This window comes from Triturus cristatus, chromosome 10 (genome assembly GCF_964204655.1).
Source record: "Triturus cristatus chromosome 10, aTriCri1.1, whole genome shotgun sequence".
Taxonomy (NCBI): Eukaryota; Metazoa; Chordata; class Amphibia; order Caudata; family Salamandridae; genus Triturus; species Triturus cristatus.
The window spans coordinates 1,215,725,620-1,215,752,807 of NC_140593.1; the positions used below are offsets into that span (position 1 = coordinate 1,215,725,620).

At 48.0% G+C, this 27,188-nt stretch overlaps 1 protein-coding gene across 6 annotated transcripts in view; it reads right to left on the minus strand.

The window, feature by feature from the left end:
• Positions 1 to 27,188, minus strand: part of LOC146797097 (uncharacterized) — a 679,272-nt gene that overhangs the window by 294,354 nt on the left and 357,730 nt on the right. For all 6 annotated transcript variants that reach the window (XM_085629734.1, XM_085629733.1, XM_085629730.1 and 3 more), the window contains one exon: positions 890 to 1,046. In XM_085629734.1, the coding sequence (XP_085485860.1) occupies positions 890 to 1,046 (157 nt within the window). The remainder of the gene's footprint in view (positions 1 to 889; positions 1,047 to 27,188) is intronic.

The window sequence follows — 27,188 nt, forward strand, 5'->3', positions numbered from 1 at the left end:
TAGACCTGTTCATGGCAATGTGATGACCAGAATATGTTCTGTGGATTGCAGAGGTGCACAAAGCATGCCCTTGCAGTGGGCCTGGGACTACTGTCCATGCCTGGGGAAGGAAACAAAGTGGTGGAGGAAGAGCGCAGTGTTTTGTGAGTCTTTAGTGTGACCAGACCTTATTCACAGTGTCAGAGAGAGTGCAGCCTACTGTCCCCTCTCATGCAAAATGTTCTGCTGGAATGGCAATCCCCAGAACCTTGTGCTGACATCCTGTGTGCAGGATGAGTGAGTGTGTGCGCAGTAAATTACAATAGGATTCTCTCTGTGGTTTAATGGCGAGTACTATGACCAGTGGGATCCGTTTTGGATGCTCATGGCATAGCGTGGAGGAAGATGGAAAATGAGAATAGCTTCCACAGACAGTGGAAGTGAAATGCATGCATTGCCATGGCTGGAGGGTGGAGATCTGGACACTGAAATAAAGAAGGATGCAGAAGAGCTGCGCATTCAAATCCAGTGAGGACCTTATTAACTAAAAGGCTGCTGATTAGCGCTTCCTAAGCATTGCAATTGATAGATGGTGGGGATGAGAGGTTGGAATGCGGAGGACAGCCAGGTGCAGAGAGAGGGGCTAACGTAACTGAGTCTTACCTTGCACAAAGAAGGGCTATAGATGAAGCTTAACGGAAGCTGCTTTAACCAAAAGAAACATATAAGGAAAATGGGGGAGAAGGCAGACTACACACATTTCAGCTATGAAAAGATAAAAAAGGAAAGGCCTATAATAGTTTAGATAATGCTATAAGATAACAAAAATGGTCACATTTGATCAAATATCATAAAAGATAAGGATTACACAACATGACTCCCTGAATCTAATCAAACCAACTTTTCTCACCTTGCTTCCTGTGTAACATTCTCCTGTGCCATTAGTGGAAGCTTCTGGTGTTGTCTCCAGTGTTTCAATCTGCGCTTCACTTTCAATTTCGGGGGCTTTACTAGCAGTGCCTTCCTGATCTCCACTTAGCATTTGCCCTTCCCTCTGTATTCGCAAACTTAAAGACAAAATAGTTTAAACTTGTTTAACAAACAAAAAGCAGCTGTCAATCGAATTAAGTTCTTAGGCACACATGAAGAAAATTCATATTAGTAGAATGTCTTTGTGCATGTGTAAATATAAATATATATATAACTATATGTAAATATATATATATATATATATAGTGGCGGTAGTTATAGTTAAGCTGACCGGAGATAGGGATTTTTTAAAACATATTTGTCCCTTAATAACTTTGCATCCATTTGACACATGGCCGTAAAACTTTGCAGACCTACTGTCCCTGTTTCAATCTTGGAGTCCTGAAAGTTTCACGGCGTTTCGTCAAGGGGGTGTAAAGAAAAAAGGGGGCTCCCACAAAGGGAGTCAAATCGGGAAACAGCCTTTATAATGCCGTCATAACCACGCATTACCATTAACACAATGTCAATATCACGCATATGCCTTTACCACACATGCCTTTACCACGAATTTTGCTGTAAAGGAATAAATGAAAAAAGCATATGCATGCTAAAGCTCGTTCTATGATTTTTAAAAGCTTGTGCAAAGAACTTTAAGTTATAAGGGGTTTGGGTTTCAGTTATAAAACCCCATCCTGACTAACCAGTCCGATTTTTTAAAACAAGTCTATTAGATGTGACTGCTATATACCGACCCAGTGGCGTGGGTGAGTGTCAATGGCCAACTGTTGGAGGCCTTTTGTATACAACGCGGCACGCGGCAAGGGTGTCCATTATCGCCCTTGCTCTTTGCGCTCATACTCGAACCCCTGGCCTGTATTCTGAGGCAGCGCAATGCGCAGACGACACTATGGTTTCTTCAACGCCCTGTGGCCGTTTCCATGTACGCTGACGACATGGTGTTGTATGTTCGGGAACCTGCTCTGCACCTTGCGCAACTCACTAGGGAGTATATCCGGTTCGAACGGTTCTCCGGACTGGGTATCAATTCGTCCAAATTGGTCGTCTTGACCCTCACAGACAACCTCCATCAATTTGACCTGGATTACCCTTTAACATGGTGCACGGACACTGTAAAATACTTAGGCATATGGCTCCACAGGGACCCGCAGGCTGTGGTACAATCTAATTATGGCACAGCTATCCCGCATCTTGAGGGACAGGTCAGCCGCTGGATCAAGTTGCCCTTGTCCTTCGCAGACCGTATAGAGCTAATGAAGATGGTCATTCTTCCACGCTTTTTGTATTTATTTTTAAATATCCCGGTACATTTAACGCTACACTTTTTCGATCGGCTCCGATCCCTCTTGATCACGTTGGCACGGGGAGGTAAGAAACCTCGACTTAAATGGGAAATGCTTACACTTCCTTATGAACAAGGGATATTCATGGCTCCGGATTTTCATCTCTATTACCTCTGCGTGCAGGCTTATTACGCCTATTACTGGCAGCATGACCCAGCTTATATTCCCCATGTAGCAGTGGAGGCAGGTGCGGTACACCCTGTACCACTTAAAACCATGATCGTCAACAACCACACGGTATTTGAGAAAGAGGAATTTGACACTGTGCAGGCTACATCCAGGGCCTGGCGAGAGTTGGGGAAACGGGCACAGAAATTGCCCTTGTATGCACCTGGTATGCCTTTATTATACCATTCGAAGCTTTCTGTCCCGGGAGAAACTGGTACGTTAAGGACCCTTAGTGAAAAGGCGTTGTTAACAATGGAGGATGCGTTTCCTGGGGGTCAATTTATAACATCCGCTTCTATAGTTGCCCGGGGAAATGCCACCGCTATGCAGCTGTTTGTTTATACTAGACTGCGCTCCGCTATGCATGCGCTTTATCCACAGTTTCCAGTAGAACTGCCGGCACTTGAAGCGTTGCAACTCATATAAACCGTCACATCTAGAGCCCCGCAGAGGGATGTGGTTGTAATTGGTACACCTGCCTTGGCTAAATGGAATGACGTGCTCCCTGATCCGCTTTCTGAGGATGAGTGGTCTGGATGTTGCCGGCTGACTGTCCAGTCAGCCATTGGTAATCTACGTTTGGTGCACTTTAAATATTTGCACCAACTGTATTATACGCCGGCTCAGCTCTATAGATATGGGTTGCGAGATTTAGACAGTTGTGTGTGCTGCAGTGCCCCTGGTGCCAATTTTTATCCCTTAGCGTGGGAGTGCCCAAAAGTACAAGCATATTGGAGATCAGTCACGCATATTCTACACCTGATGGTAGAGATGCCCATAGCATGTACTCCACAGCTCTGCTGGGCGCGGTAGCTAAGATTAAGGCGTCTCGTAGGAGGTTTGTGGCTATGGCATTGCTGTTAGCTAAACGCAGGGTCTCCACGGGTTGGGGGGGCAGAACTGCGCCTACCACTAAGCTCTGGTTGCAGGACCTGGCATATTGTCGGGATAGGTTTACTTGTTATGCTGAGGAACTACCTGCGGCATCGAAACCTTGTGATATCTGGGGCCCACTCACTGCCTATTTGTTAACGTTAACTGATGTCTAATATTTACTCTTTATGTGAGAATGCTTTGCCATGTTCTATCGTTCTATCACATAATGCACTTTAAATTACTGCCTTGTTTGTATAGGTCTGTAATGCCGAATAATGAAATGTTCTGTCCTGCCAAATGGAGTGTATAATCTGTATATGCCTTGCCAATGCTTCGATCTGTATGAATGTATTTTCTTTTTGCCCTTTTGAAAATGTACAAATAAATACAAAATAAAAAAGTCTATTAGATGTGGAGAACTGAGTGTCACCCTCCTTAATCACAGAAATCTTTTTCTATGATCTACTCAGCGATTTACACGCCCAATGGATATCTGATGTTTTGGTAATATACTTAGCTATTATATTTTGACAACGCATATACTGTTACCAACCATGCCTTTACATCAAAATGTTCATGGTAAAGGCATATGCGTTGTCAAAATATTCATAGTAAATGCAAGAGTGGTAATGACGCTTGCGTAGTAAAGATGGTGTAGTAAAGGCATGCATGGTCATTGCGCCAGTGTTTGGTTTTTTTGCGTAGCTGGAAAACCATCAGTCAGATTTTTGCGAAATTTGGAAGGATTATATATTATGGTGCGTAGATGATTCTTTGGCATGCTGCAGGTAAGTATGGTAAGCATTTTATAAGTGTTTTTAATTTAGCTATAGCTGTGACCATGGTAGGACTGCGTTACTCCCGAGGTGTATAGCGATGACAAGTAATTCGCTGATTGGCTAATGATTGCCATTAAGAAAGTTAAAAGCAGCCATGTTATTTTCAGTTTGAGTTTCTCCATTCAATGTAGGTAAGTATTAGGTTTGGTATGTTTCCCATTCCTATTACCACTTTAGTAATGTGGTAATAAGTAGGGAAGAATATTTATACATTTATATCACCAGTTTCCGTAATCAGGTGGCAAAGCACTTATGGACACGGACCAAAAAATGAGTGCAAATAATTTATTTAGTGCGGTATGTCGCTATAACGTTTCGGCTCGTCCGAGCCTTGTTCACATGACATATATATATATATATATATTTTTTAATCAAGAGTACCGCGGTACTGCCCAAAAAAATATTTTGAAAAAAATTACACAAACTGTATGGCACTATATTTTATAAATAAAGGGCCCAATTTGCAAAAGTAAACTTAGATGCTTTGTCTACACTTAGAACAAATGTTCAAATTTACGACTTTGAGAATTCACAAAGGGCATTTACGAGTTGCATCTTTATGTCTACACTCGAGGCAGATCTCCACCCGAATGCGCACATAAACATACGACTCGTCAATGCCCTTTGTGAATTCCCAAAGTCGTCAACTTTGACATTTGATCTAAGTTTAGACCAAACGTCTAAGTTTACCTTTGTGAATGTGCACAAAGAAGTTTATGGATTAGTGTACTGGAAATTACTATGCTACTTTAACAAAAAAAAAAGCAATTTAGAATACACTGCTATAAAGATTTATAGTAATGAAAAAAGAAAAAGGTTAACCTTACAAATGTTTTGAGGGTACACCGGTACTACAGTGCACTCCGTATTTAAAAAAAGAAATATGTAGAATCTTATAAATATTTTGATCTATCTATTACCACTTTACTCTAACTGCCAATAGTTAGGGCAAAAACACCACACCTAATACTTGCCTACATTGTAAGGTGAAATGCAGAACACGGGCAAACTGTACCTAAAAACAACATAGCTATGTTTGACTTTTCCAAAACCAATGATTACACAATCAGCTAATGACTTGTAAACACTATGTACTGTGGTAGTATTAAAAAATATATATTTAGCTAAAACAATGCAACACAAGATGTCACTAACTTTAAATACTGTAAAACGTATATAGTAGTTACATTACTTATCTAAAATACACACAATCATGTGTGCACTATCATATGCAATCCTGCCACATTATAACAAAATGCGACTGACGCTTTTCGCAGAACAGAAAATACCAAAGTGTATATGAAATACATTGCAATTAAGCACGCATTGGGAACCACCTTTTCTCTTTGGACCCCCTTGACCAAACCCCGCAAAACTTTTACTCCTTTCACAATGAAACAGTTGGAACAAGTATGCTAAATTTCACGGAGTATCTGCAAAAGGGTCCAAAATAATTAAGGGAGAAAATATTTTAAAGTCACTAGGTCGATAATATCTACACAGTTATAAACAAAAAAGGTAACTTATTACCACTAAATAAAGTGGCAATAGGTTGTTCTTAACAATAAAACTTAAACAAATTACTTACCTTTGGTAACGCCTTATCTGGTAGAGACAATATCTCGCCGCAAATTCCTTGCCTTTGAACTTCCCAGGTATCAGACTGGATCTGGAAGATTTTTCGTGAGCAGTACCTCTGCATGGCATCAGTCGGCTTCGTGTGGCGTTGTTGGGGTCGTCCACGTGGGAAATGACTGCGTCACCCATAGAGGGGCCACCTTGGCGCGCTGACATCAGTTACTTTTCACGACTTTCCATGCCAGAAGCAAGGAACCATGAAGTGCACGGACACTGGTGTGTCTAAACTAGGGCTCTGAAAGGGATCATCCCTGACCCTAGAAATCTGTCCGCAAAGCAGTGAGGATGGGTGGATCAGTAAGGAAGCTGCAGCTAGATACTGTCTCTACCAGATAAGGCATTACCGAAGTATATCGGCCGCAGATTCTTTACCTTTGAATAGATACCCAAGAAATACCACGCCAGTGGTGGGTCTGCGGACAAATTTAGACTAAGTCCTGCAGGCTGTGAAGGAGGGAGAAAGAGAGACTGTTGCTCGACAATTGCTGCTCTTGCTGCCTTTTATTCATTTTAAAAAAAAACCTTATTGCTATTTGCACATTTACAATTTGCACTGTGAATTTTAACTCTGTGGGTATTCTTTCTTGAGTCGATCCTGTAGCGCGGAGCCCATTTTAGAGTGGGATCACTCTCATTGGGTCAGCGCTCTAGTTTCTACCGCCCACTATAAAACGCGCCACGGCGCGACCGCGCATTGCTGTGAAGGGGGGAGAAAGAGAGACTGTTGCTCGACAATTGCTGCTCTTGCTGCCTTTTATTCATTTAAAAAAAAAACCTTATTGCTATTTGCAATTTGCACTTTGAATTTTAACTCTGTGGGTATTCTTTCTTGAGTCGATCCTGTAGCGCGGAGCCCATTTTAGAGTGGGATCACTCTCATTGGGTCAGCGCTCCAGTTTCTACCACCCACTATAAAACGCGCCACGGCGCGACCGCGCCAAAGGCGCGCCTAAGGCAAGCCCGTCTGCGCCCGTCCGCGCCAAGACCGCGACTAGCGCCACAGGCCTTGTGCGAGGAACCAGAATAATATACTTACAGGATGAACTTATGTCGTTAAATAATGGTAAGTGTCTGCCGCCGGTCCTGCTGCTCGACCATGACACAGCTGGCCCCAACTGCTGTCCAACATGTGGCCTAAGAACATCCTTTTATCCACTTACATGCATAGTTGACACTATGTGCAACACCACTATCAGCCCGGTGGCTTGCCGCACAGACCGCGCTGATGCTCCGTCAGCCCACTTAACCCCTGGTAACACCATATTCAGCACCAACGAGCTTAACTGTGTCTTATTTAACACAAGATCTATGTCCAAACACAAATATGAACTAGAGAACCTTATATCCTCCACCAGTCCGGACCTGATTTTCCTCACAGAAACATGGTCATCGGTCTCCTCTGCACCAGATTGGCAAATAGCAATCCCCCTAGGCTACTCACTGGCGCAAGTAGACAGGACAACATCGGTTGGAGGAGGCATTGCGCTCATTTATCGCTCCCACCTAAAAATTGCTTTTAAACATGAACCTACATTAGAGGCTGAAGCTATATCATTCAATGCAAAATTTAATAACCATGAACTTCTATCTGGCCTATTGGTATACAGACCCCCTGGAGCAAGAGCTCCTTTCACTAAATCCCTCCAGACCTTCTTAGAATCCTGTTTTGATACCGCAACACTCACGGTCCTAGGTGATTTTAACTTTCATCTAGACGACCTCAATAACTTTGATTCATCCAACTTAATTGACAACATGGCAAGGTTTGGGCTGCGGCAAATTATATCACGGCCCACTCATGTAGCGGGGCATATACTTGATGGAATTTTCACTAATAATCACAAAATTGAAGTGAAAGACATACTACCGGTTCCCTGGTCAGACCATTCAGTAATATATTTTAAAGTGAACCTGTCTCTGTCAGCGACAGGACGGAAATTTCGCCCTCGGCTGACAAATACTTGCCCATGGAAGGACATAAAAAGTGAGGAACTGGCCGATATCCTGATAAACTGCCCTCCCCACTTGGAGGACAGTGATGAAGGGGCTACTAACTTTGATTCCTGGATCTACAAGGCCATTGATAAACTAGCCCCTGTGAAACCCACTCAACTCAAAAAACGAGTATTCACCTCGCCTTGGTATACAGCCGAGCTTAAGCTTGCTAAAATCAAATGCAGGCGGCAGGAACGTCTCTGGAGACTAGATTATAGCCCTACACTAAAGAAGGAATACAATCTCACTTTGGAAAAATACAAATCATTAATTAAACAAGCCAAAGCGACTTATTTTACTAACAAAATCCAACAGGCAAAAAATTCATCCAAGGAACTTTTTAAAATAGTCACCACCTTAATCAAGAGCCCTAATGATATTACTTTTTGTCCTGATCAAAATTTTGTCGATAGTCTTGCCGTCTTCTTTCAACGTAAGATCCAAGATGTCTACAATGAACTTCAGAAGCTTCAGACTGAACCTGACAAAGACATAGCCAAGCTTTTGGAGGAACCTTTGTCGCGAAATGGTCTGTCCAAATTCTCATCTTTCAGCGTAAAACAGGTCAATGACGCACTACTTCAAATAAAGTCAGGCTCTCCTCTTGATCCGTGCCCCTCTTACATATACCACCTGGCCCCCACAGAAATAAGTGCCTCTCTGGCCCCCTTGCTTAATAAGATCACTAGTTCAGGTGTCTTCCCGTTAAGTTGGAAAAAGGCCTGTATTAGGCCCATTCTAAAGAAGCCTTCACTTGACCCACAGGATACCAAACACTATCGTCCCATCTCCTGTCTCCCACTTCCATCTAAAGTTCTAGAAAAAATGATTAACCAGGAGCTGATGCAATTCATTGACTCCAATAATCTGCTGGATGTAACAACACGGTTTTAGATCACGCCACTCTACAGAATCAGCTTTAATAATGGCCATGGAGGAAATTCGCAGAGTCATGGACAGTGGAGGCAGGGCTACTCTTGTCCTTCTTGATCTAACAGCAGCATTCGGCACCGTTAATCATAGAGTACTACTGGAAAGATTGAACGAATTAGGCATTAAAGACTCTGCTTTGGCGCTCCTGCATTCCTTCCTTGATTCAAGATCACAGCAAATCCACTGGGAGGGATTTCAGTCTGCTGAACTCTCTCTCCCCTGTGGCGTTCCTCAGGGATCAGCATTATCCCCTACGTTGTTTAATCTATGTGTTACTCCACTAGCTAACCTAATCAGAAATCATGGTCTAAAATTAGTATCGTATGCAGATGACACCCAGCTGGTGGTGTCTCTGACACAAACTGTTGAAGTCACTGCGGAGAGATTTAGAAGCTGCCTTTCCAGGGTGATGTGATGGATGAGTTCAAACTTTCTTAAACTTAACACCGAAAAGACGGAGGTGTTGGAATTCGGTCAAAAACCATCCATCTGGAATAACCTCTGGTGGCCTCCAGAGGCGGGCGCTTGCCCTGTTCCTGCACCCAAAGTGAAGAACCTAGGATTCCTGGTGGACAAAGACCTCTCATTAACCCATCAAGTCAACCAGGTTACCTCTGCTTGTTTCCTGATGATCAAAATTCTTCGCAAAATTCTGCCTTTCATCCCTCAGTCCTTAAGGAAAACCGTAGTGGGAGCTCTAGTTCTATCTCGTATAGACTATTGTAATGCCCTATACTCTGGGATTGGTGAGCGACAGCTCTCAAAGCTTCAGTCTCTGCAGAATGCGGCAGCAAGAGTACTGCTAGACCTCCCAAAGCATCATCCCACTTCAGCAAGCATGAAGAGGCTCCACTGGCTTCCTGTGCGCAACCGTATTCAATTCAAGATCTTATGCCTTGTACATAAAGCGGTACATGGAGGAGGTGCAGATGACATGAAAACGCTATTTTCTCGGTATGTTCCAAGTTATTATTATTATTATTATTAGGAGCTTATAAAGCGCGCTTATACCCAAAGGTGTCCTGGCGCTGAGAAACTGATCATCCCTGGAGAGCGAGTGTCTAATCCCTAAACAACCAAGTCTTCAAGCCCTTTCTGAAAGAGAGAAGTTCCTCCATTTTTCTCATATGTGCTGGCAGACCGTTCCATGCAGTAGCAGCACCATATGAAAACAGCTTTCCTCCCCAGCTGGCCTTTTTTATCCTAGGCACCACTACTAGATTGCCCTCCAAAGAGCGCAGTGCCCTCCCCGGCACATACTGCTTAAAACAGGCCTTAAGAAACTCCGGGCCAGTGCCTTTTAATGCCTTGAAGACTGTACACAAGGCCTTAAATTGGGAGCGTTTGTGAATTGGTAGCCAATGAAGTTTCCTCATTCCTTCTCGGATTGAGACATGTTTAGGAGTACCTGTCAACAGTCTCGCTGCCGCGTTCTGCACCAACTGCAGTCTGTACAGTTGTTTCTTTTGCAAGTTAAGGTACAGACTGTTGCAGTAGTCAAGACGCGAGAGAATGAGAGCCGACACTACTAGCCGGAGACCATCCGTGGGAAGCAATGTTTTAACTTTCCTCAGAATCCTGAGGATGTGAAAGCAGGATGAGACTACACCACTGACCTGATTTCCAAAGTCCAGTTTCTGGTCCATAATCACCCCCAGATTCCTAGCTTTGGGTGTGGGCACCGGTATCTTCCCCAGTACCTCGGGCCACATGGCTGGGGACCAGATGTTGGGATTATTTCCGAATATCATTACCTCGGTTTTTCCAGCATTAAGTTTAAGGCAATTTGCAGCCATCCAACTCGCTATACCTTGAAGACAGTCATGACACCTTGCTGTCAGATCAGCTTGGGACCCTCTTTGTACCGATAACACAATCTGCGTGTCATCAGCGTATGAGGTAAGTTGGAGTCCATAGGATCTAATCAAAGCTCCCAAGGGACTCACATATACGTTAAAGAGAGTGGGACTCAAAGATGAGCCTTGCGGGACCCCACAGGGAAGGACAAAAGGTTTAGATCTCTCTGCTCCCAATTCAACACTCTGGGATCTGTCGGCCATAAAAGACTTAAGGAGGTTCCAGGCAGTGCCTTCCACCCCGGCCAAAGCCAGTCGGTCCATCATAACACCATGATGGACCGTATGAAAGGCCGCCGACAGATCTAACAGAATGAGGATCGCCTCACCCCCTTGATCCACTGCCACTCTGATTTCCTCAGTCGCCTTAACCAGGGCAAGTTCTGTGCTGTGACTAGCACGAAACCCAAACTGTGTGGGATCAAGGGCCCTCGACCTTTCAAGGAAGGAGGTAAGTTGCTTGTTTATGGCCTTCTCTAATAATTTCGCTGGTAGTGGGAGCCGCGAAATAGGCCTATAGCTATTCGGGTCACACTTATCTAGAGTGGGTTTTTTAATTAATGGTAAAATGGAAGCCGCCTTCCACCTCCTGGGATAGCTACCTGACTCTATAATAGAGTTAAACAGTGGAGTGAGTGTGTCGGCAATAACCTGTGGACAATTCTGAAGAACCGCCACCGGGCATGGGTCACTGGGGGCTCCAGAACGTGCCGTCACCAGTAAACCCCTAACCTCCTCTGCTTGTAGCGGGCTGAAGCCACTAAGTTTATCCTGCGTCTCTACTGACCCAGCCTTCGTACTCCAAACTGCCATTCCAACCTCTTTGTAGACTTCAGAAAAGGAGGAAAAAATCCCTGCTACCTTGTTCTGAAAGAAAGTGGCCAATGTTTCACAAAGGTCAGGGCTAGTTAAGGAGATCGGTTCAGCTGGGATCGTGAGTTTAGTTAAAGTTTTAAACAGTTCTCTGGAAGATGAACTTGCCAACTCAATTTGCTCCGAAAAATATATTTTCTTTGCCTCATGTATTTTATTTTTGTAAATAGAGAGGCTATTTTTATATTTTTCTTTATCGGACGGACTGTAACCCTTCCGCCATAATCTCTCCAATCTTTTACAGTCCGATTTCATGGTCTGTAGCGCATCAGAGAACCATGGCGCCGAGGGAGAGGCCCTTCTGGGCGTGAAAGATTTAACAGGTGCAAATATATTGCAGGCCCTCTCAATCCATTCAGAGTATGAATCTGCAGCCTTATTTGCATCCTGTGGGACACCAGGGGCGCTGGCCATTAGGTAATTACCGAACTTTGTCCCATCTATCTTTTTCCAAGCTCGGGTCACAATCTCCTCACTAGGCTTAGTCTTTGGTAATGTCTGGGTTCCAGTAGGGAGTGTGAAAATTATTGCGGCATGATCAGACCAAGGGAATGGCAAGACTTCCACTACATCCAGATCCGTTCGATTGGTAAAAATGCCATCAAGGGTGTGGCCAGCCGTATGCGAGGGACCCACCACCCTTTGTTCCAATCCTCCGGCATCCATAAAATCCAGCAATTGCCTGGTATCCGGATCTAGTTTATCATCCAGGTAGAAGTTAAAGTCGCCCAAAACAGTAAATGAATGGGCACAGAAACCATCCTCTACCAGGGTGCTGAGTGACTCCAAGAAGGGCGCTCTGGGACCTGGGGGGCGGTAAATCAACAGTGCTCTGAACGTATTTTTGTGAGAGAGGCGGATAGTGATAGAAAGTGCCTCACATGCTTGGTTAGATGCCGTGGAAAATAAAGGCTCAAGACTATTGTGATAAATAACAGCAAGTCCGCCCCCCCTTCCTGAGGGACGGTCCAACGTAAAACACATGAAATTAGCAGGGAGAGCCTTCACAATGTCTGGGCCTGCGGCACTATTAGTCCATGTTTCCGTAATGAAAGCCAACTTAACCTGATGCTGTTCCATGAGCAGACAGCAGTCCATGCTGTGCTTCACTAGTGATCTAACATTCATCAGCAAACACTTCCATGGTACGGGTTTTCTTAGAAGTTGTGGGCCTGAATCCAGACTACCCCCTCCTCTACCCTTGCCTGCGAGGGTTTCTAGCAGTGGGGCCCTGCATGACCTGCAAGCAGTACCTGCATTTCTGATGATCATTTCAGGATGGTATTTAGGACAGCCAGCCCTCCCCCCTTCAGGGTCGAGAAGCCTCAGCTGGGCAGAAGTATAACTCACCAACCCCAATGTGGCAGAGCCAAGGTGACTAGCCCTCAGCCCGGACCGAGCGCGGACGGGCGCAGACGGGCTTGCCTTAGGCGCGCCTTCGGCGCGCCAGCGGCGCGCCCGCTGCGCGCGTCCGCTGCGCGGCCGAGGCATGCTAAGTTTAAATTTCCCCTGCCGGCTCCCGCGCCCAATCACAGCCCAGTTCCCGCCTCCGGTCTCCACCAATGACCCGCAGGTACTACGTCACTGGCGGAGCCCCGGAAAGAGATCGGCTCAAGCCCCAGCCGGTAAGCCTGTACAATCAGTGCAATGATAAAAACAATTAATACTTCCTACTAAAATGCAGCGTTAAAAGCTTTCTAAAATCAGTATTTGTTAAAAAAAGGAGCGTGACCTGGCGGGTATAACACACAACCCGTTCTCCAGGGATCAGCCCCGCGCGCACGAAGCAGCTGAGTTTAAATTTCCCCTGCCGGCTCCTGCGCCCAATCACAGCCCAGTTCCCGCCTCCGGTCTCCACCAATGACCCGCAGGTACTACGTCACTGGCGGAGCCCCGGAAAGAGATCGGCTCAAGCCCCAGCCGGTAAGCCTGTACAATCAGTGCAATGATAAAAACAATTAATACTTCCTACTAAAATGCAGCGTTAAAAGCTTTCTAAAATCAGTATTTGTTAAAAAAAGGAGCGTGACCTGGCGGGTATAACACACAACCCGTTCTCCAGGGATCAGCCCCGCGCGCACGAAGCAGCGGAGTTTAAATTTCCCCTGCCGGCTCCCGCGCCCAATCACAGCCCAGTTCCCGCCTCCGGTCTCCACCAATGACCCGCAGGTACTACGTCACTGGCGGAGCCCCGGAAAAAGATCGGCTCAAGCCCCAGCCGGTAAGCCTGTACAATCAGTGCAATGATAAAAACAATTAATACTTCCTACTAAAATGCAGCGTTAAAAGCTTTCTAAAATCAGTATTTGTTAAAAAAAGGAGCGTGACCTGGCGGGTATAACACACAACCCGTTCTCCAGGGATCAGCCCCGCGCGCACAAAGCAGCTGAGTTTAAATTTCCCCTGCCGGCTCCCGCGCCCAATCACAGCCCAGTTCCCGCCTCCGGTCTCCACCAATGACCCGCAGGTACTACGTCACTGGCGGAGCCCCGGAAAGAGATCGGCTCAAGCCCCAGCCGGTAAGCCTGTACAATCAGTGCAATGATAAAAACAATTAATACTTCCTACTAAAATGCAGCGTTAAAAGCTTTCTAAAATCAGTATTTGTTAAAAAAAGGAGCGTGACCTGGCGGGTATAACACACAACCCGTTCTCCAGGGATCAGCCCCGCGCGCACGAAGCAGCTGAGTTTAAATTTCCCCTGCCGGCTCCCTGCGCCCAATCACAGCCCAGTTCCCGCCTCCGGTCTCCACCAATGACCCGCAGGTACTACGTCACTGGCGGAGCCCCGGAAAGAGATCGGCTCAAGCCCCAGCCGGTAAGCCTGTACAATCAGTGCAATGATAAAAACAATTAATACTTCCTACTAAAATGCAGCGTTAAAAGCTTTCTAAAATCAGTATTTGTTAAAAAAAGGAGCGTGACCTGGCGGGTATAACACACAACACGTTCTCCAGGGATCAGCCCCGCGCGCACGAAGCAGCTGAGTTTAAATTTCCCCTGCCGGCTCCCGCGCCCAATCACAGCCCAGTTCCCGCCTCCGGTCTCCACCAATGACCCGCAGGTACTACGTCACTGGCGGAGCCCCGGAAAGAGATCGGCTCAAGCCCCAGCCGGTAAGCCTGTACAATCAGTGCAATGATAAAAACAATTAATACTTCCTACTAAAATGCAGCGTTAAAAGCTTTCGTATACTCAGATCCACTAGTATGGGCCTAGTCGGCATTTCTAAATTCAAAAGGGCCCGCTGGGGAGGCAAGGCCTTTTCCTTCCAGGCAGCAAGTTTATGGAACAGACTACCAACAGAATTACGGTTAACAACAAGTAGGATTTTGTTCAGAAAGGCCGTGAAAACCTGGCTCTTCATCAAACCATAGATCCTCTCCTCACGCCCCCTTGCAGCTCAGCGCCAAGACGCCTCGGCATAAGTGCGCTTAATAAATATTTCAGTCAGTCAGTCAGGAACAAATGGGCAAAGTGCCTGTTCCTGCAGAATCGACTGTCCAGGCAGTTATGCTTGGTAAACGTATGCAGAGATGTCCACGTTGCTTCCTGACAGACGTCCAGGACTGAAACTCCAAGGGCTAGTGAAGTGGTCGCAGCCTTAACTGTGGTGGAATTAACTTTTCATCTTTCAGGAGACTGCTTCTTTGCCAGTACATAGCAGATCTTGATGCAGAGAACGACCCATCAAGTAATGGACCATTTCTGCACCATGCGACCTTTTATCTCACCAACATAGCCCACAAAGAATTGGTCGTCCACCCGAAGCTCACTTGTGTGGTCAAGGTAGAACAACAACGCCTTTTTTGGGTTCAGATGATGGAGTCACTCCTCTTATTTAGAGGGATGTGGAGGAGAGTAGAAAGTGGGCACGGTGACAGACTGGCCCACGTGAAATGGTGTTACCACTTCTGGCAGGAAAGAGGCCCTAGTGCAAAGCACCAGTTTGTCAGGAGAAACTGACAGGAAGGGAAGCTTGTATGATAAAGCCTACAGCTAACTCACTCTCCTGGTCGAAGTAATAGCCACAAGAAAGGTTGTTTTGATGGTGAGCAGCCTGAGGGGACAATTGTGTAAAGGCTCGAAGGGTGCACACATCAGAAATAGGAGAACCAAATTAAGGTCCCACCGAGGCATAATGAAAGGGGAAGGTAGGAACATATGTACAAGACCTTTGAGAAATCCATTTACAATGGGAGATTTAAATAAAGGAGCCGCAAGAAGGCAGAAAGATACCCTTTCAGAGTGCCTAAAGCAGAGCCCTGCTGGGCAAGGGTCAAAATAAAAAGTAAAATATCAGAAAGGGAGGCAGAAAGAGGGTCAATAGACTTTTCTGTACGATATGATACAAAATGTATCCATCAGAATAACATTACAGACTTCGGAAGGAAGTTTGAAAGCTGCCGCCACTCAATCTCCATCTAAGAAGGCGAAGAGTGGACAGGTTCAGGAGAAGGACCTTTTCCTGCTGCTGTGACTGAAGATCCTCCTGAAGGGGCAGCCTGATCAGAAGATCAATGCTCATTGTCAGAAGCAAGGATCCCTTGGGCCCAGTCGTTCCTGAGCTTCTAGAGAATTCTGGGCAGGAGTGGTAAGGGTGGAAAGGGGTACGGAAAGCCTGAGGGCACTTGAGAAAAAAAGCATCTCTGAGCAAGAGCCACCTTGGAAACTCCAGGGCGCAAAACTGCTGACATTGCTCGTTTTCGGCAGAGACCTTGCACCACCTCCGGGTGGAGATGCCATTCATGGTTCGCTAGGCATCGACAGCTGAGTTCATCCACCCTGGTGCTCATGAAACCTGCCAGGTGTTGAACCACCAGGTTAATGCCCTGCTGCTCCAGTCTAGTCCAGAGACGCAGGGCTTCTTGACAAAGGTTCCACGACACCACCCCGCCCAGTTTGTTGTAGTACCACATGGCGGTGATGTTGTCCGTGAACACTTGTACCAGCCTTCCCTTGATGGAGAGCAGAAAGGCTGTCTATGACAATAGGATCACTCGGAGCTCCAACAGGCTGATGTGGAGTCTGGAATCTTCTAGAGACCAGAGTCCTCTGACTCCACCTCTCCCAGATGGCCGCCCTATCACAGGACTGACGCATCTGTCACTACTGTGAGGTCTGGTTGGAGAAGGGAGAGGGGTTTGCCTCTGACCCAATCGCGGTTCGTTGGCCACCACTGCAGGTACTTTGCAGTTTCCTCTGAAATCTGGACCATTTTATAAAGATTTCCCCTGATGCTACTCCCACTGGAACTTCAGTTCCCACTGCAGAGCCCCCATGTGGCATGTGTCACTAGAAGGATGCAAGAGGCCATGAGGCCCAGCAGCCTGAGAATCAGTCTCACCGAAATCCAGGATAAAGGCTGAAACATCGGTATCATAGCCTGAATATCCTAGACTCTAGGATAACCCCGAAACTGCACTGTGTCTAGAACAGCTCAGATGAAAGGGGGCATCTGAGAGGCAGTCAGGTGTGAATTCGGCATGTTGATAGTGAACTCCAGCGAATGCAGGAGGTTTGCGGTAGTCAAGATAGGGGATGACTGGCACCCCTGATCTGCGCAGATGAGATGCGACCACCGCCATCACCTTGGTGAGCACCCGAGGGGCACTGGTAAGGCCAAAAGGAAGCACAGTGAACTGAAAATGCTTGTGGTCTACCTGAAAACACCGATGGGTAGGCAGGACAGTGTTGTGAAAATAGGCATCCTGCAAGTCTAATGCTACCATCCAGTCTACTAGGTTCAGGGCAGACAAGATCTGAGCCAATGTGAGCATCTTTGAATTTCTCCTTTTTGAAGAAGTAGTTGAGGGTTCAGAGATCTAGGATAGGATGAAGGTCCTTGTTGTTTTTCGGGTCCAGAAAGTAGAGGGAATAGCTACCGCAGCCTACTTCTCGCCCCGGAACCCTCTCTATGCTCCCTTGGCCAGATTCTAGCTATATTTTTAATTATAACTATACTCTTGCATATTACAGAAGTTGTAGCATGTGAAATATTAGCATGAATAACAACACTTATGATATCAGAAATTTTATAATGTGGTAGAACATAGTGCATGGTAGAGTGGCCAGATATAGTTAACGTAGAGTGGCAAGTGAGGTGAGAAGACTATGTACAGAAGTGTGAGAGTTATATGAATTTTAAGTTGGTGCATAGGCATAAATGTGAGATATAACTATGTCTTTAGTCAAGGACTGTGCTTTTGCTGGATCGGTGTATATCCACCCCCCACCCCAGAAAAAAATAGCTTTTAAAATAGTGCTCAGGATGGGTGTTAAGAGGTTAAACTTCGGAACATCTTAGAGATATATGGGCAGCACAAATATACTAAAATCCAGGAATTCAAAACATTTTCCAATCCTATTGGCCGAGGGTGATTTTTCTCCCATCAGCCAATCGGCTGACTGAGAAACCCAATAATGACAAGAGGTTTGCTGCCTTCTGGAAGCGGTCCACGACCGACTGAGATGGGCCTGCCTTTAACAGCCATTCATCGATGTAGAAGACTGGTACACTCCATATAATGCACTAGCACTGCCGACAGATTAGAAGGTCCAGCAGTGGTTCTCCCGGGAGACAAAGGCAAAGCTTTTCACTTTGTGAATTGGCAGTACCTGTTCATTCTCCTTTGGCATCTCAACTTTGGTCATAGATTGCTTTCTTATATTCGTCTGCTCTATACGGATTTGAAAGTGTTGGTTCAGGTGGCTGTTGCTCTATCAGCTCTGTTCCTGATGCAGCAGGGAGCAAGGCAGGGTTGTCCCCTCTTCTCTCTGCTATTCGCTCTTGCCATTGAACGCCTTTGAATGGGAAGCGGGGCTATCAAACAGAATCGCACTATGCACTGATGAAGTTCTTCTCTTCCCCACATCCCCAGATGAATTGGTACCCCGGGTTCTACAGATCCTGCACATTTACGGAGAGACCTAGTGTCTCCGTATTTAAACATCCAAGTCCACAGTCTGAGCATTGGGCCTGCAGGTAGCCTTGTCTGCGTTCAAGCATTTGGGCATATTCGTAACTCTGGACACGAATTTGGTGTGGTTGCGCAATCTAGATTCTATTCTAACTCGCCTACAGTAGGATATCAGTTTGGTTCGGTCCTGCCCGTGTCTCTGACTGGACGGTCTGCCATCTTTAAAATGGTATCTATGCCCCAGCTCCTTTATCAGCTACAGAATTTCCCGTATGAGGACCCATGTCAGTGCTTCCGCAAACTGAACCCCATCCTCACTACATTTCTTTGGTGTGGGGGAACTCCCAATATAGCCCTCAGCAAATGTTTTCAGTCCACACACTGCGGGGAAATCACTGCCGCAGACAATGAATCATATTACTGCGCTGCTCATCTCCTTGTAATGAATGACTGGTGGTATGGTCTCCAGGACGACCCAGCTTATGTGTCAGAGAGGTGGGCAATGGGGGATATCTCTATCCTCTCCAATCTTTACAGAGACGGTGACGAGGGTCGTATTCCATCTCTCGTGTTCTTCTCTCCGGTGGATGGGGTGGTGGGGCAGACTGACGGAATTGACACCGCTGTGTAAGGGCTGCGTACTCACACTAGAGACGGCATTAGAGTGCTTTTGTAGATGGGATCTGATGGGGATTTCTACCCTGGGAGATGTCATGCAGGGTACTGTATTGAAATTGTTCCAAGCCCTACAGTTGGAATATCAGTTGAACCGCAGTCAATTTGATAGATACCTTCAGCTTCGCCATGCTCTGACCGTCCTCCCTAAGTTTAATCAATTAGTGGGCAAACTCATTGTGGGTGATCTGAGAGACCATAAAGTCATTAAGATCTACCACACACTTATTTCAACCCAGCCAGACACCTTCTTAGCCCTACTGCAGCATTAGAGGCAGATGTGGGGACTGGAGCGAGGGGCTGTCAGCGTCTCGGACAGCTGCTATTGCAGCCCAACTCAGGTTGATTCAATTTAAGTACCTCCAGAGGGGTTATCTTACATGTCATAGACACTGGTGTATGGGTTTGATTGATACAATCGGTTTCCAATGTGGTGCAAATGAGGGCATCTTTATTCATACTGTGTGGAGCTGTCCCGAGTTGCAGGGTGTTCCGGCATGGAGTGACACCCTGCCTAGGATAAGCCCTCTCCTGGTCGATCCCACTGGACCCTAAATTGATATTTCTTCAACTCAACGGCAGCTTCTGGGGACTTACAGAGATGTTAAAGGCCTGATCAATTGGGGATCAATTGACCAGTGACCTTGTTTAGGGGAAGGAACATTGGCACTGGGGACCTGATTAGCAGGAACCCAGTGCACTCAGTCAAACTTGCATCAAATACCAGGCAAAAAGTGGGTGACTACTGCAACAAAAACCCAGTTTCCTACAGTGAGGTCAAAAGGGAGCACAGTAAATTGTAAGTGCTCGTGGCCCACCTTGGACCGCAGGGCCTGAAGGACAGGAATGTGAAAATAAACAGTGTGTAGGTCCAGCGCCACTATCCAGTCTTCGGGATCCAGTGCAGAGAGAACCTGGGCCAGGGCAAGCATTCTAAATTTGTCATTAAAGAGAAAGGCTTTGAGAAGGCATAGATCTAGGATAGGACAGAAGCCTCTTTAAGGTGAAAGGACCTTTACTTCCTGGCATAAAATGGACATATGGTCCTCTTAGATGTGGTCTGGAGTAGGTGGCAGATGCAGTGGGTCGAAAAGAAATGGCAGACCCATTGGACAATCTGCAGGACCAATGTGTCGTATGTATGCATTGCCATAACTTCAGAGAGTGGCTGATCCTGCCGCCTACCAGATGGGTGTGTGCTGCTCAAGACACATTGTACAAGTTACTTACCTTCGGTAACGATGTATTGGTAGAGACGATTCTAGCCGCAGATTCCTTAACGTAGAATTATCCCCAGGCGTGAGACTGGACCCGGAAAGCTTTCTTGTCCAGCATCTCTGCGCGCTGGGGGCAGTACCCCGCGACTCCGCCCCGACGTCCCCCGCGAGCATGATGTCAGTGAGGTCACATAAGCCCCACCCCAGCACGCTGACGTCAGTTTGCTTCGGAGAACTTTTCCACGTCACAACGCGGAGCCATCACAACAAAACTGAGGAGAGCATGTGAACAGTGTGCGAAAAAACCAGAGAAACAAAAGGTAAGAAACATCACCAGGTGGCACCAAGGCACCAGAAGGCGACAGCAGCAGGAACAACCGTGCAAGCCAAGGCAAAAGCAGCAGGTGTCAGTAAAGCAACAGAAGGCCAGAGCAGCTAAGCCATTGCAAGAAAGGCGCAAGCACCACTCCCTGGAACCACCTCACAACCCAAGGCGAGAGCCATCCTGGAGGCACAAGCATGTGAAAGCACCGTGACAGAAAGAAAGCCTGCAACCACAACTACAAAGGGAAGGGCCACAAGCCCGGAACAGAGGAGCAACAGCAACCCATTCCCAGACTACACCGCCAACGATGGCCCCACCCCCTGAAAGGAAATGGAGGACAAAGAGTAGGTAAGCGATCCGCAGACCACACTGCCAAGGAGGGTCATAACCCCCGAAAGGAGTAGGAGGTCAAATGACAGGCAAAAGAACCCCCAACGAAGAAGACCGGTGGGGATCAGAAACTCTAACAACAGAGGGAAAGAGCAAAAGTAGGCCCTCACACTGGAAAGAAACCAGCTGGAGGGATGCCTGACCAGAAGAAAACGAAGAGGACACCCACAGAAGACATGCCACCCAGAGGGAGGCGACTGCAGAAACCCAAGCAGAGGGTCCTCGCAGAATGGGGAGGAAGGGCGGGTTGTGAAGGAATCTGCAGCTAGAATCGTCTCTACCAGATACATCGTTACCGACGGTAAGTAACTTGTACATCTGATAGAGACTACTAGCCACAGATTCCTTAACGTAGAATAGATACCCTAGCCATACCCAGAAGGAAGGAGGGCATGCGAGAGAGCCTCCCCACCAGGAGAGAGACAGGGCCCCAGCAGGGGACATGTCACAAGGACAAGAAGGGAAAGGCCAGGATATCCTTAGGCCCAACCAAGGGAGAACTGCCCAACACCCCGCAGGGGCAGACAGCGCCTGAGAGCCCCAAGGAAACCAAGGACCACCTCAAACCCTAGGGAGAGGAGGAAGAACCAGAGGCAGGGCCCACCGTAAGAAACATACACAGCGACAGAAAAAGCTGAACACAAGCAGCGGACAGGGCAGGAACGGCTCCATCGCCAAAGCGCAGACAGAAAAGAGAGGCACAGTCGCGCAAGCCCCAGCGGAACCAAAGGCAGGGGCACAAGGGAGTACATCAAAGGCCACAACGGTGGGTTTGAACAAATAGGCCTGCATAGGCATGCGCAGCTAGCAGCAGGCAACACCACGAAACGGTGCACCCAGTACTAGCCAAACGCAAGCCGAAGGCAGAGGCCAAGAAGGGCCAGGACACACCCCAAGGGAGGGGGCCGACCCAGAAACACACACTCAGACCCACGTAAGAAGTGGAACCAGGCAGAAAAGAAAGAGAGAAAGACGGAGGACGGACCAAGCCATCCACCAGAACACAGAAGCCAAGGAAAGCCAGTCCCCCCCAGAACAGCAGACAGAGGACCAAGCCGGACAGAAGTGCGGAATCGCTACAACACGATGCCGCAGACAGCAGGCCAGACTGGCATAGCGATGTAGAGAACCAGGAGAATGACGGACCTGGGCACAATGCAAGCTGCTTCAAATAATCGGCAAGAAGATCGCACCTGCGACGTACCGTGACGCCACGGAGAGCAAGGAGCCCAAAAGGGCGACCCCACCTCCCCAGCACATGATAGAGCTATGTAATAGCTACCATTACCCCACATAGGGTATGTTACGTCCCAAGAACATGGGAACACCTCTTAGGAAAAAGTTTCCTAAGCAGAGGACAAACAGAAAGACCTGCGAAGAAAACCGCAGACGGCTTGCCAATCAGCCAATAAAGAATATACAGAAGGCCTAATCTCAGGGCCTACATGGGATTACTAACAGCCAAAACCACAAGTCAAAAAAGGGCCGGACCAGCAGCCAACAGCACCAAAGTCCCAACAAAAGAACCCTAAGGCACATCAACACCACAGAACACACACAGGAGGAGGAGGAGGAGGAGGAGGAGGAGTAGGAGTAGGATGAGGAGGACGAAGCCCCGCAAGAAACCTCTGAATGGCAGAATCCGCAGAGGCGTGGAACAAAAGAGCGCCATCAAATGGAAGGTCAACCAGCCGTTCTCTAACGTTCTCAGGGAATACACTATCCCATAGCCAGGCATGGCAGCGAAGGGCCACCGAAGAAGCCACTGTACGACCAAGCACCTCCGAAATGTCCAGAGCCGAGCGAAGAATAAACGCCGCCAGCTCCCGGGCATCCAACACATGGTGCCGCAGATCAACACAGGCACCCTCCTGAGAAGCGGAAGACATAAGGGACTCCGCCAAATCCCATAAGCAAGAAGTGGGTCTAGCCAATACACAAAGAGTGTGTAGGGCCCGCAAAGCCACACTGGAGGCGAAGATATCGCGCTCCCAGGAATCTAACCAGCGGGCCTCCCATGACGGGGGAGACAACACCGATGGCAGGGAGGGAAAAGGCAGTCTGTAAAAAAAGGTCCCTGGTAGAGGGGGGGGGGAGGAGGGAAAGACAGACAGGATCATGCATGGCAGGACGGTGGCGGTGCAGAAGTGGCTGGGGCACCGGGTTCCCCGTGGCAGGACGCCCCCAAGCCACCAAAAGAGAAGTGTGGAGCAAAGCCTCGAAGGGAAGAAGCAGCTCCCGACCACCAGAACCCTGATGGAGGACCTCCAGCAGTTGATCCGTGGGGAAATGGGCAGCTGAATCGCCCATGCGCAAGATTCCCACAGCCGAGGAAACAGCCCGAGAGAAGGCAGCACTCGCCTCCGTAGGGCCCCGCTGCGGGGAAAGCAGTTCCTCCGTGGGCGACGGCTGCAAGCTAAGGTGGCCGTCCCCCAGCCCAACCGGAGGAAGGAAAGGCCAAGCCCGGAAAGGGGGAAGGTGGACCGATGAATGGGGAACCTGAGGCGCCTCCGGCGAAGACTGCAGTCGCGGTGACGGCGAAGATCCGTCCTTAGAGGACGCCGGGGAAAAAGCCACGACGCGGCAACCCGCCTCCGGAGAAGATGAAACCAACAACCGCCAAACCTCTGGAGAAGAGGGTGCGTCCGAAGACGAATCAATGACCCGACGTCGGCCCGGCGCCGTAGAGTCCGCCACCGGTGTCAGGTCAATGTCAACCGGCGCCAAAGGGGACGCCGGAACGACCTCCGCCACAACGCGCGGTGCAGGAGACCGAGGCGGGGTCGGAGCCGGAGCGGCTAAGGAACGGTGCCGAAAAGGCGTCGACTCGACCTCCGATGAGGCAGCCGCCTCCTTCGAGGGACGAGGGGGGCCCGGGGACACGCCCCAACCCCTAGTCGGCCCCTGCGGCGCAGCCAGGACCAGCAGCCACCGGCGCCTGAGCGGCGTCACCTCGGCCTCGGACAAGGCCGCCGCCTGCCCAGAGGACCGAGGGGGACTCGAGGACACGCCCCGAGCACTGGCAACCTCCTGCAACACCACAGGGACCCCTGCGGTGGTTTGCGGCGAGGCAGAGGCGCTGTGGTCCGAAGGAGGGAACCCCGAAGGGCCGCACCCCGACGGCACCACAACTTCAGAACCTGGAGCCGAACCTGTCGGCGCCGGAGCCGCCGGCGACGCCACATAAGTTCCCGCACGCGGCATGGGATCCGCAGATGTCCAAGGAAGAGAAGGAGAAGAAGTGAGAGCCAAAGAGGCCTGCAAGGCCGCTGCATAGGCCTCCATCTGGGATCTGGTTGCCCCTGTGCCGGAGAACGGCGGATAGGGTGGCGACGTGTGGGGCCACACCACCCGCGGAGAACCTGCGCCCCCAACAGGCCGGAGACCGGGCCTCTGGGACAAACTGCGACACTTACCAACAGGTGAGTGATGCCCTTGCGGCCTGGGAGAGGGACGATGTCGGAGACGGAATCAGCGGGTCTTGAAGCCTTCCGCGGGGGACGGGTGCGGCGCCAACGCCGACCTGGACATGCGTGCCGAAAGGAGTTTCATCCGGCGCTCCCGCCGGGACTTTGGATTCATTTGCTGACACACCTCGCAGTCCGTGGAGTCGTGGTGCTCCCCCAAACACCACATGAAGATGGGGTGAGGATCCGTCGCCGACATCTGGCGCGCGCAAGACAAGCACGTCTTGAAGCCGGAAGGCATTCGTACACTGTTCTCAAGAAAAATGCTCAAAGCGGAAAAGAAGGCCTGAAACAGGCCAGGAACACGATCCGGATCCGTGTTGCACGTGGAAAAGAAGAAAACTGACATCAGCTTTTGATCATGGCCTGACCTCGAAAGGGCTAGGAGGCCTACTGTGCGTGTGGTGGAGCTGTGCAGCCAGAGGATGCTGATACACCAAGCCCCTGGCATATCCCTGAAAAGGGTGAAAATGTTTGGTAGATTGTCAGAATGGAGCTGAAAGGGCCAAACAGTGTGCCATTGCTCGACTCTCCTTAAACCGCTCTAGGCCTGAGTCCGCCATTCCACCAAACAGGCAGGAGCTGTTGCAAGGCATGTTCATTAAGGATGCCTGGACGTCAATGGAGAAGCCTGTGGACCTCATCCATATGGGTGGTGGAGCGCCATGTTCGCTCCCATAGCCCTTCAAAGACAATCTGTGGTGTATAGGTCGAACAGATGATGAATTTGGCTGTAACCTGACCATCCTAAAATGTTTTAGCTAAAAAGGCATGCAAGTCTTCTGGAACCACCGGTAACATCACACCAACCACGTCCCAAAGTGCATAGGTTTTGAGGCCAAGTAGGCAGCTTGCATTAACCAACCTCAAAGTAATGCTGGCCGAGGAGAACTTCTGCTTGCCAAAGGATAGGATATCCACTTGATTTGACTCCATCAGAAGGAGTGGTTGGGAAAGAGTTGAGGTTTATGCTACTGGTAGACATCTGTACCACCAAGCTCTCAAGGATTGGATTCCGAGTCAAGAAATCTGGGTCAACAATGGACCATTCTATGGAGACTCGTGACTTGTCTGTTAACTGGGGGACCAGAACATGGCTTGGACCAAGTGTCAAAACCTGTGTCAAGTGAGGGCTTTGTTAAAGGGTAAGAAGTATGGAGGGTGCCCACCCAGGCAGCTGGACCTCCGTCAGCACATTTGTTTTCATTTCCACAGTGGGGAGGTCAGGGAGTTCAGCAGCCCTCCTAATTACAGTAGATAAGGATGTAGTTTCTTCTGTTGCTAGGCTAGGGGCCAGAAACCAACCCAGTATCAGATGAGACTTCGAGCCCACTGGCATCCATGTACCAGTTGTCGTCATCATAGGGTGAGGCAAATTGTTCACGATCTCCATCACTGTCATCACCATATGACTGTCTCTGGTCTAAATCCAAGCCTAAAGGTTAATGTAGAGACTGCAGACAGCTACATCAAAATACAATTGTGTCGGAGTAAGGAGGACTCAGAATAGACTGCAGCACATCAAGATCTGGGCATGGTCTCAGTTGAGACGAAGCTGGCTTGGAGTCAGATAACAAAAGATCTTTCTGCATGCAATATACAATGAAGTGTGGAAAGTTTCACAGCAGGAAGTTGCTGAGAGATTGTGTGAGATTGACAGAGCAAATTTAGAAAAGGCTCTAGCAGTAGTAGACAATGGTATGACCGACTTATCCAGTAGGATACATTCTCTGAGTAACATTGTGCCATCTGCTATCGACATCAGAGTGATATGTCCTCTATGCAACATGGGCATTCACAACTTAGGTCTATTATGCTACTAAGTTGGACTCTACTAATGCTAAAACTGGTTGTGTCCCTTGGAAACACCTAAATGCCAGTAGCTTGTTTTTACTTTACAATCTAACAAATGAACAGACAACTATGACTAGGAAAGATGCGACATACACAATGTTACATATAGAAAAGTTGGAGAAATTACAACTCACTGTTGCAGAACCTCCATCAGCAGATTGGTTAATACACGGGTTTTTTTCTCTGCCACTCTCAAGTTTCACTGTAAATACTTATCTTGTTACTAATCAACAATGCACAACATAGGACCTTACCATTTTGTATATTTACAACTATCGCATCCATGCAGCTTCGGGACTTCATACAAGTTCCAGCTGTTCCTTTGGTTCAGTGTGCTAATGAATGGGCCATCGATCAATGTGCAAGCACTTGATAACCACGACTAGCCTTCCTCGAGTTTTCACTGCATTTTCACAGCATTTTTTTTTTGTGTGCAAGAATGTCTTTTCTTTTTGGTTCATACAGAAACATGTTTTTTACAACTTCTGTTTATGCCATTCAGCACTTCCATGGGTAAATTACTTCTTTATAAATAAGTGGGGGCAACAAAGGCACGGCTATCTGAAACTTGACTTGAGATGGGAAGCCTCTGAAGGCTATGCCAAGCCACTGAGCCATTGCCCCATTTAAGAACAGTGACAATATATTAAAATGTACCAAAGAAAATACATTTTTCTGATGTGAAGTCGGCAGAGATGTGGAATTCATATAGCCCAAAGTTCAGGAAATATTGTTTATAGTCAAGGACAAGAAGTCTTCACTTCTATTTTGTCCACTGGACAAGTAGCCTCTACCCTACATAGGTTTGCAACCTGGCTGGTTTTATACCAGCATGACCGGTATTTTAATG